Source organism: Mus pahari, chromosome 18 (genome assembly GCF_900095145.1).
Source record: "Mus pahari chromosome 18, PAHARI_EIJ_v1.1, whole genome shotgun sequence".
NCBI classification, from domain to species: domain Eukaryota; kingdom Metazoa; phylum Chordata; class Mammalia; order Rodentia; family Muridae; genus Mus; species Mus pahari.
Genome location: NC_034607.1, coordinates 46,256,332 through 46,275,319, shown reverse-complemented (window position 1 = coordinate 46,275,319; position 18,988 = coordinate 46,256,332). Strand labels below are relative to the sequence as shown.

Genomic DNA, 18,988 nt, shown 5'->3' with positions numbered 1-18,988 from the left:
TATTCTTCCCATTGACATTCCTGGCTGATCAAACTCCACCCAACAGCCTGTCATAGTGCCAGCATCAGGGGCTCATAGCCTCATTGTTGAGGCAAAAGCTGAGCGGCTCCAACCTTCGCATTAGGAGTCCTGCTTTATCATCTAAGGCTGCTCATGACTTTCCTGGTTCTTGGTAAAACACTTTCTGTGTGCCTTGTGGAACTTTAGGCTGCTTCAACCTAAAGAAACCAACTAAAAATGTATAAGCTTTTGCAGATGTATTTTGAGATTTGTCCCAGAATCCTGTGTAGTTATTTCTGTGACATGCATTTATACTCAATGCAAAGTATGTATGGTCTTTGCACTACAAAAAATTTGTGTTGAGCATTTACTTGGCTTTATTTGTGACTAAGGAACATGGAATTCACATTATATACTTAGTATATATGAACAATTGCATATATTTTTGATAAGTTAAGATATTCACTAAGTAAAAATATGTATTTTTCTCTAACTTGGCAATCCTCTTGAGTACTAAAACACAAAACACAGTTTCCCGCCTGTATGACTAAAGTTCGTTATTGTTGGGTTCACTCAGCTGCAAGGTTTCTCGCCCTGGAACAGATAACGTGTAACTCCATATTACACGGATTCCCAAATAATGAATTATTGAAGGCACATGTGAATTCTTTTCTTATTAGTTTAGGTTACTAAAACTAGAAAAGGTGGGAAAATAAAGAAACCCATTTTCTCTCCTTATGTTGAATCTAAATGACCAGCCAAAGGAGAGAGCATTGCTCTAGATGCCCTTTCTGCTCTGGCATGGGCCCATGGAAGGCATTAAATTAACTAAAGTTTCTAGACAAAGAGGGAAAACTGTTCCAGGAATAATGAAATCCTAAACTTTCAGTTTTCTTAACTTCTTATCATAAAGAAACTATTAATACTCCCTTTTCTCTTAATAAAACTGCAAAGAACTCATTTTGAAATAAAGTAACTCAGGTTAATATAAAACTATCCTCATATTTGACTAACCACTACTTAAATTTCATCTGTATCTCTTTATTTTAAAGGTGCCTACCAGAACAATCGGATCTATAGTTGGGCGGCTACTAGAGCTTTCCGTAGCTCCCCACTGGGCTGTCTCTAGTCTGCATACCTTCTGAAGCCCTGGTTCCCAGTCAAAGGGGCTGCTGTAACTGCAGCCTGCAGCCATCTGAGCAGATTCCATATTGTTTATGTTTCAGAAGGCTAAAGTTGACTAGAACTAATATATTGGTTGTAATGTTCTTGAGGCTTAGTTTTATGGAAGAATACTGTTTTCTTTTTAAGAAAATTGAGGGGCTGGAAAGCTGGCTCGTGGGTTAACATCATTTACTGTTTTTGCAAGCAGACCTGAATTTGGTTCCCAGAACCCACCCAGAAGGCAGCTCACAATCCCTGAAACTCTAGTCCCAAGAGACTAGGTGCCCTTTTTTGGCCTCTGTAGACTCCAGCATGCACATGACTTGTACACACAATTAAAATAAATATTTTAAAAAATAATAGTGAGAAATATGTAAGTAGGTCAGTGCTTAAGCCACATACTATATCTCTCTTGATCTCCACTGTAGCTTCTCAGAAGGACTTAAAGAAATCAGAGCACCAGCTTCATGTCATTCAGAATTTAAAAGTGAGTTTTAATCTTACTAGTGATGCTAAATTGCTACTTACACATATAAAAGGAAATACTGTGATATGATGCTGGCTTATGGAGGCAATCAAGTTAACACAAGAGTCGCCATAAGGCTGAATGGATGGAATGTACGTTTACTCTCCTCTTGACCAAATAACTGAAAAGATGTCCCAAATTAACTGAGTTAGTTATTGTATATTGTATAAAAGCAGGTAAAAGTCGGAAATCTTATTTTTAAATAATTGGCTCAGTGCCCTATTGTAGGAAGTATTTAGCCACTTGGGCAGTTGTGTTCCATGTGTTGGTAGTGAAGAAGTATAACTGATGATTTAATGACGATTTAGAACAGCCTAGGTGCTCTAGTGTCTCTCTCAGTTTTCCTTCATAGTGCAGTGGCTGTCAGCCTGTGTGTCGCAGCCTCATTGGCAAACATCTCCAAAAATAATTATATTACAATTCATAACAGTAGGAAAATTACACCCATGAAGTAGCAATGAATGGTTGGGGTCACCACAATGTGAAGAACAATATTAAAAGGTCTCAGCATTAGGAAGGTTGAGAACCACTGTTTTGATGTTTCTAGGCTTTTTTAAAAAATATTTTCTTTAAAGAAAAATAACTAAGACTTAAAGGCTTAATTTTTCTTAAAAGAATGTTTTTTAAATTTTTCTAGGAATTTCCTCAAAAATTTTAAGAACCAAATATACTGAAATCTTTGAAGTGTTTATGAGTACAGTAGCCTGTTTTAAATATTCAAAGTTATAAATGTTTTATGACAATATATGTTCTGAAAACATTTTCAAAGGTGTCTGATAATATCTGTATGACTTTCCCTTTAGTCTTTTGCAAAATGATTTGAGTCAAGCTAAGTTTTTCACTGCACTGGGTTTTACAGTGTACATTGCCTTCCAAGGCAAGTGAGGCGGCTCAGCAGTCTAGAGTGCTTGCACCAGGCCTGACAGCCTGAATTCAAACCCCGGAATCCTCATGGTAGAAGGAGAAAACTGACCTTGCCAGTTATGTCCTGGCCTCTGACTTTTTTTTTTTTTTTTTTTTTTAAGATTTATTTATTATTATACATAAGTACACTAGCTGTCTTCAGATACACCAGAGGAGGGCATCAGATCTCATTAGGGGTGGTTATGAGTCACCATGTGGTTGCTAGAATTTGAACTCGGGACCTTTGGAAAAGCAGTCAGTGCTCTTAACCACTGAGCCATCTCACCAGCTCCCCCTGTCCTCTGACTGAATCACACATGGATACACTCAGTACACATACAGATAAATGTAAAAAGCCTTCCAATAATATAGCAAGATATTGTTTTCTAATAAATGTTTTCATTTATATTATCAAGTAGTAAGACAAACTTCAAAAATCCCAATATTAACTCCCTTTTTCCATCAAAAGTATTAATGAGCTTTTTCTAAACGTAATTATGACATTCTTTAAAACTAGTATGTCATTATATATACATTTTTATGGGTCAGTTGAGAATATCAGTGGGAGAAAACAACTGTTTCCTTTCCAGAGGTGGCAATGCTGTATTACCCAGGTTCCACTGCCCCATGGCCCAAGTCAGTTTACCTGATTTAAAACTAATTCCTGCTTTGGCTTGAGACCAGATTGAGGCCACCTCCCTGCTGACCCTCCTCCCCCATCTTATAAGTGAGCCTCCCCTGCTGCTGTCTTTTGACCATAAACAGTTGCCTTAAATTTACATACTTCTCATGCTTTTTACAGAACTTTTCCTCTTAAAAGAACTTACTGAATAAGTAGCTCCCACATGAAACCATTTCTCTTTCCAACTGCACAATTCTAAATATATTTCATTCTCAAATTTAAAAAAGCAAGAGCATGCATGCGCATATGAGGCAGCTGTGCACATCTAAATTACACAGTACACTTAGCCTGCCGACAACAGAGTGCAGGTGAATAACTGCATTAAATTTATAAGGACTACCTTATCATTATAACTAGTTACAAGTTCCAAATATTTAGAAAAATCAGGTGCTGGTGTAGTTATTTGCTTTAGCTTTAAACTAACAACTCACTATAGATTCTACTATTTTTAATGTTTTAAACAAATCAATGGCTTTACTCTATCAGTTACAAGCTAAATTAATTGTATATATTTTCTTAAAAAGTAGGAGACCAAAATGTTGATAGTGGTCTGTGGAGAAGCTCAGTGGGCAGCGTTTGCTGAGAGATCATGAGAAGAGCAAGAAGCTCTGACTGTCCATCTCCCAGAGCCACAGGAAACCTCACATGTCACGTGTTTGTGATCATAGCACTAAATCCCAGAGTGCCACTCACCAGCCAGCCTAGACCAAAAATGTGGGTTGCGGGTTCAGTGAGAAAACCCATCCCAAAAGTAACACACACACACACACACACATACACACACACACACACACACACACAAAATGTTGACCATTTGGATATAATGCACAAAATACTCTTAGGTTCATTATAACATACTAATGGTGGATGCAAAATGCTTAAAGGAATAAAAAAAAAAGCCTGCCAAGTACATCATTTTTTATTGTTTTCATAGTTTATAAACTAACAGTAGCATAAATTGTTTTTCAAAGCATGAGTATTGAGGCCTGGATTACACCTTCATCACTAAGTGTCTCTAAGATGGGTTTTGGTTTTACATAACTCTTCTATACTTCTCATCACTTTGGTCTTACATCAGGATCACTACATTTTAGAACAGTTCCTGTTTTCACTGTCAGAGCACCTCTGCCCCATGACATTCTAAATAGTTTCATCATGGTTAAAGCTTTTGGCCGGGCAGTGATGGTGCATGCCTTTAATCCCAGCACTTGGGAGGCAGAGGCAGGCAGATTTCTGAGTTTGAGGCCAGCCTGGTCTACAGAGTGAGTGCCAGGACAGCCAGGGCTATACAGAGAAATCCTGTCTTGAAAAACAAAACAACAACAAAAAAACCTTTTGGATTAGATGTAATGATTCTGATTTTGTTTATATACTAAGGGGAGTCTGGACCCAAGCAAAATGTGCATAAACCTCAGGGAGCAGCAGACTCTCTCCCTTGTATCATGTAAGAGACAGAACATGGCAAGGTCAGAGAGTGTTTCTAGAAACTGTCTCATCTGGGCACAGATAGGTTTTTTGTTTTTTGGTTTTTCAAGACAGGGTTTCTCTGGATAGCCGTGGCTGTCCTGGAACTCACTTTGTAGATCAGGCTGTCCTCGAACTCAGAAATCCGCCTGCCTCTGCCTCCCGAGTGCTGGGATTAAAGGCCTGTGCCACCACACCCGGCCATCTGGGCACAGTATCTTGAGAGCAATAAAACTAGAGAAAAAAATGAACCTACCACAGTTTGAAAAACAAAACCAAAAAAAGACCATTTCAACGATTTTTTTTTTCAAATTACCTTTCCAATACAAATCTGAAAAATAGACCCAACTCAAAATTCCAATTATAGATTAACAATGGTAACACTATTTTGCTCAAAAAGTTTAAAAAAAAACAAAACCAAAAAACCCCCACCATTTTAGGCAGCTTTTTCTTTCTGCATGTTTTTTTTTTAAAGATTTATTTATTATTATACATACGTACACTGTAGCTGTCTTCAGACGCACCAGAATAAGGTGTCAAATCTTATTATGGGTAGTTGTGAGCCACCATGTGGTTGCTGGGATTTGAACTCGGGAACTTTGGAAGAGCAGTCCGTGCTCTTACCCACTGAGCCATCTCTCCAGCCCCTCTGCATGGTTTTATAGCAGTTTATTTTAATGAATCGAATAGAACTGGGTATTGGTTTATTGAACTGCTTTTAATAGTTAAGCACATTTCTTATAGTCAATAGAGTTTCCACCTAAGTCTTTTCAAGAGTAATAAATGAATTGAATAGGGGTTACCAGATGAGGTTTTAGTTGCTGCACCCAGAGACTGAGTTACCATTGTTTCTGAGAAGAAGAAAAAAAAAAAAAAGAGTAATAAATGAAATCAAAGTTCCATAATCTTTTTTTTTTTTTAAATTAACACTCTACAGGATCTGCTTCAGTCTCATCTATAAGTTTATCCAAGGGCACTGACGAAGTGCCTGTTCCCCCTCCTGTACCCCCACGAAGGCGTCCAGAGTCTGCCCCAGCTGAATCCTCCCCATCCAAGGTAAAGAAAAACACTGGGAATCTAGAAACTGTAATCTCTAGCTGCGTCAGCTGTTAATGTCACGGCCATTTCTTGCTTATATTTCAAAGTACTTAGGTTTAATAGTTCAAAGATTAAGTATAAATTTATCGTGCAAGATGTTTGTTTTTTCCTATAAAGGTAGTTATAGGAATGCATGAAAACCCCTAAGTTTAAAGCTATGAGTATTACTAAGGGAAAAAACCAACTCTTATCTACAAGGTGGTAAATAGTAACTTGGCCTTGTGTGGTTCTTTTTTATTTTGCTTGTGAGCCTTGTCTTCAGCCCTCTGCAGTTCTTTTAAAATGTATGGTGTGTGTGTGTGTGTGTGTGTGTGTGTGTGTGTGTGAGAGAGAGAGAGAGAGAGAGAGAGAGAGAGAGAGAGAGAGAGAGAGAGAGAGCGAGAGCGCGAGCACACACTGGCGCACAGGGTAGGGTTTGTGTGAAGGTATATGATAATGAAACTGTACTGAATATCTGCTGAAAGTTATTCTCTGAGCCAGACAGGGAGAGACTTAAATTCTAGGTTAAAGAGATCCTGAAGATTCATAGTAACTAAGCTTCCTGCCTGTTTAGATTCCCCTCCCCCCCATTTATTGTTTATTTTGCAAATTACTCAATAATTCTATTTGGTCTCGAGCAACCCAGAGAACAAACAGAAGCAGCAGAATAAGTCAAGACCATATAGATTTCATGAAACAATAAAGTACATTTAAAACTTAACAATTAGGGTTATGGTAGTTTGTTTGCCTAATATGTATACTGCCTTTAACACTTTAGCCCTGCCAAAAAAAAGGATAATTTATGCTAAATTAGAATTTAGTGTATTGTGTGATAGGCAGTCAGTAGTAAACAACAAACTTTTGACTAATCTTGACAAAATTAGTTTTTTTTTTCCTTCCCCCTAAGAATGGACAGAATATTCTTGATTAACACATATGGTAAAGCTCCACGTTCTATACTCAGTGTTCTGTCAGTAGCATGTCTGAAAACTCCAAGCTAACTTAATAAATTTATGGTGCTCTTCAAATGAAATTAACATGTTCTATTCTTTTTCATTTGTTAGATTATGTCTAAGCACTTGGACAGCCCCCCAGCTATTCCTCCTAGGCAACCCACATCAAAAGCCTATTCCCCACGATATTCAATATCAGATCGGACCTCTATATCAGATCCTCCTGAGAGCCCTCCCTTGTTACCACCACGGGAACCTGTGAGGACACCTGATGTTTTCTCAAGCTCGCCATTACATCTCCAACCTCCTCCTTTGGGCAAAAAGAGTGATCATGGCAATGCCTTCTTCCCAAACAGCCCATCCCCTTTTACACCGCCACCCCCTCAAACCCCTTCTCCTCATGGCACGAGAAGGCATCTGCCATCACCACCACTGACACAGGAAATGGACCTCCACTCCATTGCTGGGCCTCCTGTTCCTCCACGACAAAGCACTTCTCAACTTATCCCCAAACTCCCTCCAAAAACTTACAAAAGGGAGCATACACACCCATCCATGCATAGAGACGGACCACCTCTGCTGGAGAATGCCCATTCTTCCTGAGCTCCTCCAAGCTGGGATACACAGTTCCCTAGCCCCCAGATCCATTGCTGGCAATGGATGCACTGAACATGCCAGCACTGAAGAGTTCAAATGAGAACTCCAAACACTAACGACTCTACTTCACGATGTAGTATAAGACAGTGAGTTTTAACCTACATGGAATTATGGAATAAAATGGTATTCCAGCTTAGAATGTGGAGACTGATCAGAGGAAGTGGACAACTGATTGCACCTGGAAATCACGTGAAGGGACTTTTCTGGCCTTTAGGCAGGAGTCCTCATATTGTGAAGTGATCTTTATCATTAAAGGGATGGAAAACAGTCTAATGTCCAACAAGCCCATATGTTGACAGTTTTTGTAATTCAAAATATTATGCACTTTTAAAAAATCTTAAACAGGGATCTTCTCCTCCTCCTCCTCCTCCTCCTCCTCCTTTGTTTTCCTTCGCGTTACTCTTCTACTTTAGAATATTTTTGTAAAACTTATTCAGAGGACTGTGAGAAAAGGCTGTGGTCCCTGACCTTGTTGAAATCAAGGCCAGCACTGTCCTGCAGTCGTTTACAGGTTATTACAGCGAATTGAATGGGTACCGAGGCTTCACCAAAGAGGGGCTCTTTGTTATTGTTATTGTTTTAAGAATAATTATGCCAAGTTTAAGAACATCCCCTACCTACCCCGACTCACAAAATGTGGTGGTGTTGCCTTCAAACAAAAAATGTCAATGTCATTAACATGCTGGAAGAAGAACATTTTAAAATGTAACTGTCAAGTACACTATTTACACTTAGGAGACTGTTAATCTATGCTAGACTGTCATCCCCCAGCCCCTTTGTCTCCCAGAAGTTTACTGGTAATATATGTCCTGGCTCGTGGCTGTCCCTCTAACCATACACAGAAATGCAGGCACCCAATGTGAACAAGAGCACTCTCTGGGCCTCCCTGACACCTTTCATGTTTTACTAATAGTTGAGTAGTTAGCGTACCTAGAATTACCTTGCATTGCCTAAATCATGTGTATATAGTGAATGTTATATAATATACCTTACAGGTCTGTTATTATTTAATTAAATAAAGATAAACTACTTTGTTTGGCTGGCATATATTAAATTATTATATGGAGAAAATGGTTGATTCTTATTTCTTTGGGTTGAAAACATACAAACACTAAGCATAAAAGCACATGTGGTGGTACCTGGGTATCTAGTTCTTACAGAATAATCTCAAGTTGGAGATTGGCATGAAGGGAAATACTGGCTTAAAGTAGAATAGTTATCTTTTAAGCAGAACCTTGCATCTTTTTAAAATTTCTTGAGCAACCATACATATTTGTGAAGATTTATATTGAACATTCTACTCTGCTTAAGATCTTCGGTTCCTTCAGAGCTTCTCCTTAGAGTATCTACCTGCATCCTTAATACCACGTGATAATTCATGAAGCCTTGTGCTGCTCTTCTGAGTCTAACAAATACTGTGACTGAAATGCATGCAACTTGAAAACGTTTTATTCTCCACTATGTCTGTGAACTGTGTAGTATTCCATTCTTCAACAGTCATCAGTATGTGCATGTGTCCTCAGTAATGATGCAGCATTTCAGTAATTCTGTTAACTGTGCTGCATCATAGTGGCAACTTTGTATTTATTAGCGAGTTAAATGCATCTTGGTAGTGCAGTGTATAGTCTTCTAAGATCAGAAGAACATTAATTGTATCATCATGAGGCAGTCTAGTTTGTTAGAGTTGGTTCATTTTCACTCAGCTATGTTAGCCATTTTTCTCTTTGTAAAAGGTCTCCTTTTTAAAAAGAGTCCTCAAAAGTTAATTTCAAATCCCTTCTTGGATGCAAAGTGTGCGTTAGGCCATTCATTGAACAAAAATAGCTAAGCATACTTACTAATGCTGCTCTGTATGACTGTAATGCACATCCCCAACTCTCCCATGACTTTTTAGACCAGCCTAACTGTCCCTAAAATTTCCCATGGCTTTTTGATCATCCCGTCCTTACTTCAAATGCGAATCTAAGAAAAACAACATTAGAAGCCCATTCAGTATCTCTGTGGCAAGTGCTGCCTTCAACCAGGCGATGGCCCCTTTCAGTCTGCCTGAGCCAACAAGGGGAGGAGAGCTCAGATTTGGGGTGAACTATATTTCTCCCACAGGGAACCATTCTCTATCCCACTGTTCTAAGAGACCACTTCACCATGCAGTCATTTTATATGCATCATGGATAGAGGATATTTTTATTCTCCAATACAACTTTTTGGCAAAAATTATTTTCTGCAGCAGTAACTGACTTCAAAAATTCTAATTGGATGCTCTGAGAAGGTGAGAAAGCTGTATCCTTGTGTGAACCATTATCTGGCTGGCAGGTTTATCCTTAGTCATAAATGTACTTCTGGGATAAGAAGTGGCAGAAGACAAATGCACCATTAAGAACTGCATCTGAATTAAGAGATTACAAGGCAGCCAGTGCAGCAAAACTTGCTTAACTATGCTCCCAAATATGGGGCGTTTCTTCCAGAATCAAAGTGTCAGCAAATGTTTTCTTATGCTTGGCTCACAAAGGGAGTTCCCCTTGGTAGCTCATTACCAATATAATAGAAATGCCTTTTCACAGCTAAGCACTTTGAAAAACAGGGACAGAAAAGTAGTATTTCTTTATTAAGGCGAGATATTTACTCTTTTACTCCTTCAAATGTGTTTGAAGACTACAAATGACAAATACTGAAAATCTGCCTAATTGAAATTTTTTGCTTAAATAAAGCTGTTGGGCATCAAACTATGAGTTTAGTAAGCCACTCTTCTCTAACTCAGTGTTTTAGTGAATCTGAGTTGAGCCAAGAGAATACCAAGTAAATACAGTCAGCAGAACAGTCTACTAAAGGACTATTAAAGTTGAAGGCTATGCTACGATTTCAAATTCTTCCTTAATGCAAACCAAAAGTGGTATTTATCATAATGATAATTTAAGTTTTGCTCACATCACTATCTTAATGGCTTAAATTAGGGATATTTGATAGTTCTAGAAAATAAATGGGGATGTTGTCCCAGTTACATACAGAAGAAAACCTTTGCTATCCTCTCTTCCTAATCAGAACCAAGGCAACCATTTATCCCTGGCTTGCTGCTGCTGGGTGGTTCTGCATGCTCTGTCCATCTCTGTTGTGTGCCTGTTGGACAGTTGCAGGTTCTGTGCATTCCGTGTTAATCTTTACAGTAAATACACATCACAAGGTTACTTTCAGTTTGGCTGAAGGAGAACTGTGCAGTAAAATGCGAAGGAAAGTAATGACTTTATTCAATGGTTTTTTTTTTTTTCATTTGAAACACTACTAAATTTTAAAATAATTTCATAGTCCCTTATACATAAGCCAATGAAATATTCTGAGTTCTAGTTAAGAAAAAAAGCATGAATTCTACATGATAAATCTAAACAACAGAAACACTTGTAAGTTCTTTTATACGTTTCATGCCTTATTTTCCATTTTTGACACCATAAAGTGCATTTTCTGTCAACTGTGAGCAAATTTCCCTTTGCCTTTAATAAACATAGTGCATTAAGTAGCCAGTTGGTGAAAAATTACAAAGCAAGTTAGCTAAAGGTGGGTCATACTGGACTACATTCAAAGAACCAAGATACACAAAAGATGCAAGTTGTACGTGGCGTGGCTTAGAGTGCACCTGTGCAGATGCATGCCACCTTCATTAGCTGCCAAATGTGCCTTTAATTAAAAACATCTCTAATTTTTTTTTTCTTCAAGTCAGCATTTGGGGACGTGATTAGGGCAGGGCACTTGGGGGCACAAATATCTGGTGAAATCACCGGAGGGTTTGTTTGTCAAAGTGACATGTATAATTTTAGTTGAGATATGTCTGTGTATATATGCGGATTTGCCTTTGTTTGGAGCACGGTTATTTGCTGAAATAATTGTTTAAAAATGCTGTCAGTCTTATTTTGATGTAAAGAACAAAATGTGGTCTGTCTATCTAATAATGGCCTTTGTACCTAACCATGTTTGTTGGTGGTCTTTGTATTCTGTGTGCAGCAATATTCAGTTTGTGTTAAAGTGAAAATAATGGCTGTTATTTTTCTGGCATTACTAAGATAAATTGAAAAAATAATAAAGAAAAATACCTTATATGGCCTACAAGTGTGTTATTTTGCATGCATTATTTTAGAGGGCAGTATTTTAAGTTGTTAGTGATTCTAATTTAGCTTATATTTGTACCAGGTAGGTTGACCTTTGGGTATACACAGGATGAAGTTTCAAAGGTCAGTTACATTTCCAAAAGAATGTGCTTGGGTGGTGTAACCAGCTGGGGTAGGGAAGCTTGACTTTACAAGTCCTTTTTAGTTTGACATGAAAGAACTTAAGGTTGTATCTAAAGAACTTTGTAAATATAGTCATTCAAAGTATATCATAAAATAAAAATATTAAATGATTATTAGATTCAGTCCATTCATTTCAAAGTAAAGGCAAGCCAGGCCTTGTGGTACAGGTCTGAGAGCCCAGCTACTCAGGAGACTGTGTCAGGATATTATTCAAGGCACACCTGGGCAACAGTGAGTTCAAGGCCATCCTAGAACCTGTCTCAAAATAAAAAGGTAAATGGGGGTGGGTGCTGCTCAGTGATCAGAGTGCTTGCTGACAGGGAAGCCCTGGTCTCATCCCCTGTGCCAGAGAGAGTGAAGCAAATAAGGAAGCAAGGCAAGTGAAGCCCAGGCAAAGCCTGTCAGGCCTCGACTGGGCCGGAGGCTCAGGGCCCGCATGGACGCTTGCAGTGCTGGCTCCTGCCATGTATTATTGAATGGATTCTAGGCCATCAGCTTTACTAACTGTAAGTAAATAAGATTAACACTGATATTAGTGAGATTCACCTTTTTGCTTTATAATCAAAAGTAAATGCTAGGTCATCAAAGAGGAGAGCCTTAAGTCTCTTCTCTTCTAAAACAGAACTAAGGAGGCCTTCACATTTGAGCCTGAATTTCTGCACCTCTGATAGACTACAAATCCATAAAAGCAGTTTGTGGCCATGCTAATCTTTTGGGACCTTTAATAGCTGGTTTCATTGCCTTGGTAAGTGATTAAGAAATCTAAGATTCCCTGAGGCAAAGTAAGCAAGTGTAGAGCAGACCCATCTATTCTGCTTCTAGTACTTCCTGGGTGAATGAATGACTGACATGCACATCACAATGTCTTCCACAAAGCACTTGACACTTTTTTTTAATGGCAAATAAAAGTATAAAGAATGAGTCTGCTTTAGAAAACTCTAAAGAGGTTGGCTGTCTGTCCTGACACCCTATGATTTGATTCAGTATGGCTTCCTGTGCTGTTTATCACTATGCAGATTGGCTCTGAGTGACCTTAAATTATAAGCATTTGATAAGAGCCCATTTCAGCCACAAATAAATATTGGTCTTACAGAACTGAAGTTAGAACATAGGAATGAAGAAAAATCCATTTCGTGGGATTTATGAGCTAGTATGAATACATAGACAATATTTTATAAGTAGAATATTGTACATTAAAAATGTAACTACTTCTGGGCAATGGTAATGCAAGCTTTTGATCCCAGCACTTGAAAGGCAGAGGCAGGCAGATCTCTGAGTTCAAGGCCAGCCTGGTCTATGGAAGACAGCCAGAGCTACACAGAGAAACTGTCTAGAGAAAACAAAACAAATATAACTGCTATGGAGAGAAAAGAGGACTGCTGAGTAGAAGTGTGGGATTTAACTGTAGTGATCAGTTAGCTTCATAGAGGTACACAAACCTTCCAAGAGGTGAAATAATGAGACATCTAAGTGGCTAAGGCAAGAGCCAGTTCAATAGTTCGGAGGCAGGGGCATATTTGGTATGTATGAGAGTACAGAGGCTGCTAGAGTAGGTGAGAAATGAATATGGATAGACTAGAAAGAGGTGCCACTGGGAGTTAAGCACTGCAGATCACTTAAAGCTTTAAACGCCATTGTTGTCATTCTAAGAGCACTTAGAGCTGGTCCTCAACCTGTGCATCACCACTCTGTGGAGGAGTTGATTGGCCTTTCACAGGGTCACCTAAGACTACTGGAAAGCACAGATATTTACATTACAATTCATAACTAGCAAAATTACAGTTAGGAAGTAGCAACAAAAATATTTGTATGGCTGAGAGTCAGCGCAGCATGATATTAAAGGCTTGCAGCGTTAGCAAGGGTGAGCAGCACTGACGTAGAGGTTGGAGTGAAGAATGACAAGATCCACTTTACACTCACTGTGTATGGAGAATGACTAAAGTAAGAGCAAGAGAGGGTGGCGAGTCCAACAGAAACGGATTGGACAAGGGCAGCGGGAGTGGAAACAAGGGCAAAGGCTGAGTTAGGAATGTATCCGACCACACCCACTTCACCACAGCCTGAGCATCCTGACAAACACAAACACAGAGCTGTCAAAGCCAACTTCAAGGCTTGAGGCCAGAGCAACCCGAATGAGGTCACTGCTAATTGAGGTGGGGAAGATACTGGGGAAGGCTTAGATGTAAGTTTGAACATTCAAAAGTAAATCTGACATCTTAAGTCAAAAGGAAACCACAAATCCAAGAATGCTTAGCAGCCACAAGTCCTGCACTTCCGTCTCTAAATCACTGTGTGACGAGGAATCCCGACTTTACTGGAAGCATTGCTGTTTGGGGCTCTTGTAGAAACTCACTAATGGCAATGTTTTGTGAAAAAGTTAGTATAAACACTAGATAATTTTACTGTGTTATCTTAGACATTTAGTCACTCATTCTTCAGGCCTTGCAATTCATTTTTTTTCTTGAGTATAAAATCAATTTTCCAGTTAATAAGGAATACTTAACCATGTGCATACATGTATTTTAATAAAATTTCAATGTGTACCATTTATTACATAGGTGACAAATTTAGGAATACAAAATCTCAGTATAGGTAAATGTAAATGCAGCTCGGTGGACCAAGCCCCCAAATAACCCCACTCTAATGGGACTGAGATAATTCTGGGAATCTGGGAATCACAGTGTCATTGCTGAAATGACATAAGAAAGATGAGGTGGAAAAGCAGTTAGCCATCAGCTACCACAGAATTCCATTCCAGGAGTTTCACTAACAATCTAGTTTCAATCTCAGATGAGCTTAAACTCTTATAAAATGAAAAAGCCTAGCAAAAGAACCTTAGCATTGTAACTCACACCCCCCTCTCTCAGACAGTCCAATTCTGGACTCCAAGAAATAACATGCTCCTTGCTTGGGCTTGTATGTAGAGTCTTCAAGGCTGCGAGTCACTACTGGGACCTCCTAGCAGGAAAATGTGCATCTCTGGTAAAGTAGCTTCTTTCTGCCTATCACCCCAATCATTTCCTGCAGACACCAGTGGTCAGAGGGCTGGAGAGCAGAGGCAGAGCAACTGTCTCACCTTGACTTCATCCCTAATTCATCATTATGCCAAATATCACAAGTCACTAAAGACTCCACCTCCCCTTTCAGTTTACAGTTCTATCTAGAAAGACTATGAAATGCGCCGGAAGAAAACAGAGTAACCTAATACTCTTTTCATTGGAGAAATTTTTTAGTATCACTGAGAGTGGCATGGTATCTTTAATTGGGTCTGAAGATATCTGCATCTTCTTTTCTGATTGGCATTTTCCTTAAAGAAAAAAAAAGTGAAAGACTGAGCTGACAGTGCTGAAGTTTGGCCACATGCAAAGTGGAAGTGATTTATGGAGCAAAAAACAAAAAACAAAACAAAAAACAAAACAAAACAAAACAAAACAAAAAAGCATTGTATTGCCCTTGAGAGGACTCGCAGTCTTAATAGGAAGGTAAGCCAAACATCAAAAGATGAAGTAGTCACACCACACAGAATCTCAGAAAAATGGGGCCTTCCCCTGGATCTTAAGGATCAGCTCAGCAGGAAGAGCCAGAGCAAGGCTGTGCAGCAGGGCTGAGCTGGAAAGTGTATGGCTTAGTGGCAGAGGGGAGAGCCTGGTTTAGTTGCATTCGTTTATGCAGAACCACAGTCAGAAAACTGGAAGTCCTAACAGAGAGTGAACCTAAACTGTGATGGCGAGGACTTGGGCAGACAAGAGCCCTGTTTGGTATTGTGCCAGGGATCTGGGCAGCTGGAGTGCTCAGAGGTAGGTAGGAAGAACTGCATTCATCCAGGGTCCAAGTAACAGGAAGTAGGGTCCCAGAGTGGCCACGTTGCTATTAGTTTGATAATATACAATAGTGGTCTGCAGATAGGGACGGGGTGTGATGTCAACATAAAATCTGAGAGGCGTGGAATATTTTAAAACTTTCTAGTAACCTACTGGTTTGATGACAAGCAGGTTATGAAAGGAAGAGAATTCTTATTTTTGTTTGTAGTTTGTTTCACTCTCCACATCCGGTTGATTTGGCATTGTGCTTTTAAACACTGCCCGGAACAATTTTAGCCTGATAAAAATCTGATTTCAGTGGTCTATTAAATTCCAGGAAATGAAAACCTTAGCTGATATTTAAATATTGAAACTCCAAAAATTTTGTAGTATTTGTAAATATGTTTCACATATTTAATTGTATGCTGATAGATGTGTTCCCAATTAATCACTTGTCAAGGAGAAAGTTGCAATACTTCAAAATAAAGCACCCAACAGTGCATTTCTACAGAAGCACTGTCTGAAGAAATCAGTGTGAATACTAATGCTGTCTTTAGTGTGAGTACTAATGCTGTCTTTAGTGTGAATACTAATGCTGTCTTTAGTGTGAATACTAATGCTGTCTTTAGTGTGAATACTAATACTGTCTTTAGTGTGAGTACTAATGCTGTCTTTAGGCCACTGCATACCATGGAGTCAAGTGGTTTAAAACTCTTTGTTTTGTTTCTTCCTATTATAAATCTGATCCTTGGGGTCAATCAAGGAAAAGGATGCTGGCCATCTGCAGCATGTCTAGGTTCAAGAGCACACTGTATTATTACCCCAGAGACAGGCAGGCCTCACCCAAGGACTGAGCCCTCTGCTTGACTATGAAAGCTTCTATTCTCTCCTACCCCTCAGAGACTTGCATGCTAAAGCCTTGAGTTTTCACTCTGACCTGTGTTTGTAGTAATCACTGTATAAATGTAACCGTTAAAGAACTGGTGCTGGGGTCAGTTTCAGCTGAGACTAAAGGAAGGTTTCAGGGCTGGGGATGTGACTCGATGGCTAAGCACTTGCCTGGCATGCCCAGGCCCGGATGCAAAGCCTTTGAACGAGGGCGTAGCTAAGTCAGCGCTCCTTCTCTGCTGGGCTCTCCAGGCTTGAGTGGCTCTGACTAACACTCATGAGATCTACTGGATCTATGATTGTTGCAGTCCCCAACACAGCCCACACAAGGAAAATATTTCTTTGTCTTTGGCCCCACCCCTATTCACTCTACTGATTTCTATAACCATAGAACAAGTTGGAGAGCATCATATCTTTAAGTTTTGAAGATTCTAAGTCATTTTTTTAAGGACAAATTCTTTAGAACTCTGGTTTGTACACATAAAATTCGGTTCTGTTAACCCTATTCCTTAAAAGACGTTATATTTTGCCTTAAAGTCTGAAAAGATATGAGCAAGACAATTGGACCCTCACATAGAATGTTCTGGTCTAAGCACAGTGGGATGAATTCATGAACTATGCATTAAAACTCCTAGGAAGCACAAAGTTCACATCCATGCTAAAAATGAACATGATTATTATTATACTTGGGGAATGACTTCAAGGTGCAAGTTTTTGTTCTTACAAACATTTATTTTCCTCCAAATTTAGTATGCTTTTTCCTGTAATGATGTGGAAAGTCTTCATTTCCCTTTTCCCAAGTGCTGAGGTTCATAAAGCCAAGTCTTAACCACAGACTAATGTTCATCTCTTCAGTATCTTGTATGTTGATTTAATTTCATATGTAAATATGTATATCAGTTTTCCTTAGGGATTTATACATTGATATATATATATATATATGTATATATATATTCCTGCAGAGATATATACAAGCTTTTACCCTCCTCTTACCACTCGACAATACAACTGTAAATGTATTTACACAGCTGTTCCTTGGTCAAGGTCATTTGCAAGAGCAAGTCGGTTTCTGAAGAAATCTTGTTTGGTGGGTGAAGGATCCATTGAGGGGTTCTCATTAGTTTTTTCCCTGTATTCTGATCCACTGGACCTAAAATCTCAGCACACAGATAAAGTACAGGTTGATTTGGTTTTAATTGTTTTCAAGTATTTTATCTATCCAAATTGTTTTGCATTTGTAAAACAGTTGCTTCCTAGGTCTGGAATCCTTTTTTACTCCCCTGGATTTCAAAACTTAAGATATGTGTATCTAAACTTTGCAGTGAACATAAAGAATCTCTCTCTAGTGCTGCATGGGGGCTACTGTGACAACTCCATATGTCAGTGTAAGTTACCGTGGACAAGCACTGTAGCAGGAATAGAGCTCAATGGAGTAACTACTCCACAGGTTACCAAGGCCCTTACATTAAAATGGGTCTCAGGGGCCCTTGCTTAATCTAGACATTATATTACAAACTCTTGCTTTTGCTTGTTTTCATTTTTAAAGGAAAGGTTTATTGAAACCAACCACACACATATGCTACATTTGTGGAATGCAGAAATCAGTACAGTCGTCTCAACCACCACAAAGGAAACCAAGACTAATTGATAGTCAGCTCAGTCCATTTGAGTGCCCAGTCGAGGGTGCGTTCTTCCTTTCTCTTGGTTAAACAAGTAAGGCAATCCATTCCAGGTCTGTACCTTCTCCAGTCTGTTCATGTCAGAGGTCCCTAGAGGGAGGAGGCTTTCTAGAAAGAATCTCTCGTGCAGCTAGACTGAAGCTCTCACTCATTTAAACTTTGAGCTTGGATGGGTAAAGTAGCCCAGTAACCAAGAACCAGTGTCAGAGTCCTACTTAGGATGTATGAAAGCGACATTCCAAAGCTCCTGTTGGAGCGACCAACTTCTCCACACACTGCACCAGGTGTGCTTTCCCTAACACAGGTGCAGGGTAACTTGTCCCCAAGCTCTTTCTCTGTCATTGGTGCACTATTTTTGTGTTCTTGTTTGTCTAGGGAGATTTCTGTTGGTTACTTTTCTGTGTGTGGGAGGGTGCTTTATTTTGTTCTATTTTGGTGGTCCAGGGGGTTGACCCTTATACGCAAGGCAAGTGCTCTACTGCAATATATCCCCAGCCCAAGTCCTTGTTGTTAATAATTATTGCTATTAATTATGAATATATTTACTGAGTTTACTGGGAAGAATTCAAACACCCTTTTCTATTCTTCAAGTAAAAACACTGATCCTATGGAAACACTAAAGATGTCTGGAAACCTGATAAACGGACTCGATATTTTTATTTTTCAATTTGATAGCAGAAATGAAGCCATAGCTACCTAGCATGCTTTTCTTTTTAAAAAGGAGTTCTTTCCTGCTATATCCTAACAGAGAAAAATTACTCTCTCAGCTTCAGTACATCTGGGTACTCATGAGATTAAAAAAAAAAAGTATCTGGGTAGGGGAAACTCTTTTCGGGGATTGGTTTAAACTCCCTATAAACAGACTCACAGCTTCCCTAAAACTCCAGGTTTGCTCTCAGCCCTCAGAGCTCCTGCCTC

The 18,988-nt window shown here is 39.1% G+C and overlaps 2 protein-coding genes across 3 annotated transcripts in view; one reads left to right on the top strand and one right to left on the bottom strand.

The window, feature by feature from the left end:
- The window catches only part of Sos1 (SOS Ras/Rac guanine nucleotide exchange factor 1), an 85,331-nt gene extending 74,563 nt beyond the window's left edge, over nt 1-10,768 (top strand). The window contains exons 21-22 of the mRNA XM_021218130.2: nt 5,677-5,795; nt 6,881-10,768. Of these exons, the coding sequence (XP_021073789.1) occupies nt 5,677-5,795; nt 6,881-7,372 (611 nt within the window). The 3' untranslated portion in view covers nt 7,373-10,768. The remainder of the gene's footprint in view (nt 1-5,676; nt 5,796-6,880) is intronic.
- Nucleotides 10,769-17,050: 6,282 nt separating this feature from the next.
- Arhgef33 (Rho guanine nucleotide exchange factor 33) overlaps nt 17,051-18,988 on the bottom strand; it is an 82,276-nt gene continuing 80,338 nt past the window's right edge. The window contains exon 18 of one of the 2 annotated variants that reach the window (XM_021218498.1): nt 17,051-17,548. Coding sequence is in view for 1 of the 2 variants with exons in the window: in XM_021218497.2 (XP_021074156.1) it covers nt 17,412-17,541 (130 nt within the window). In the remaining variant the exon portion in view is untranslated. The remainder of the gene's footprint in view (nt 17,549-18,988) is intronic. The other variant, XM_021218497.2, reaches the window with a different exon arrangement.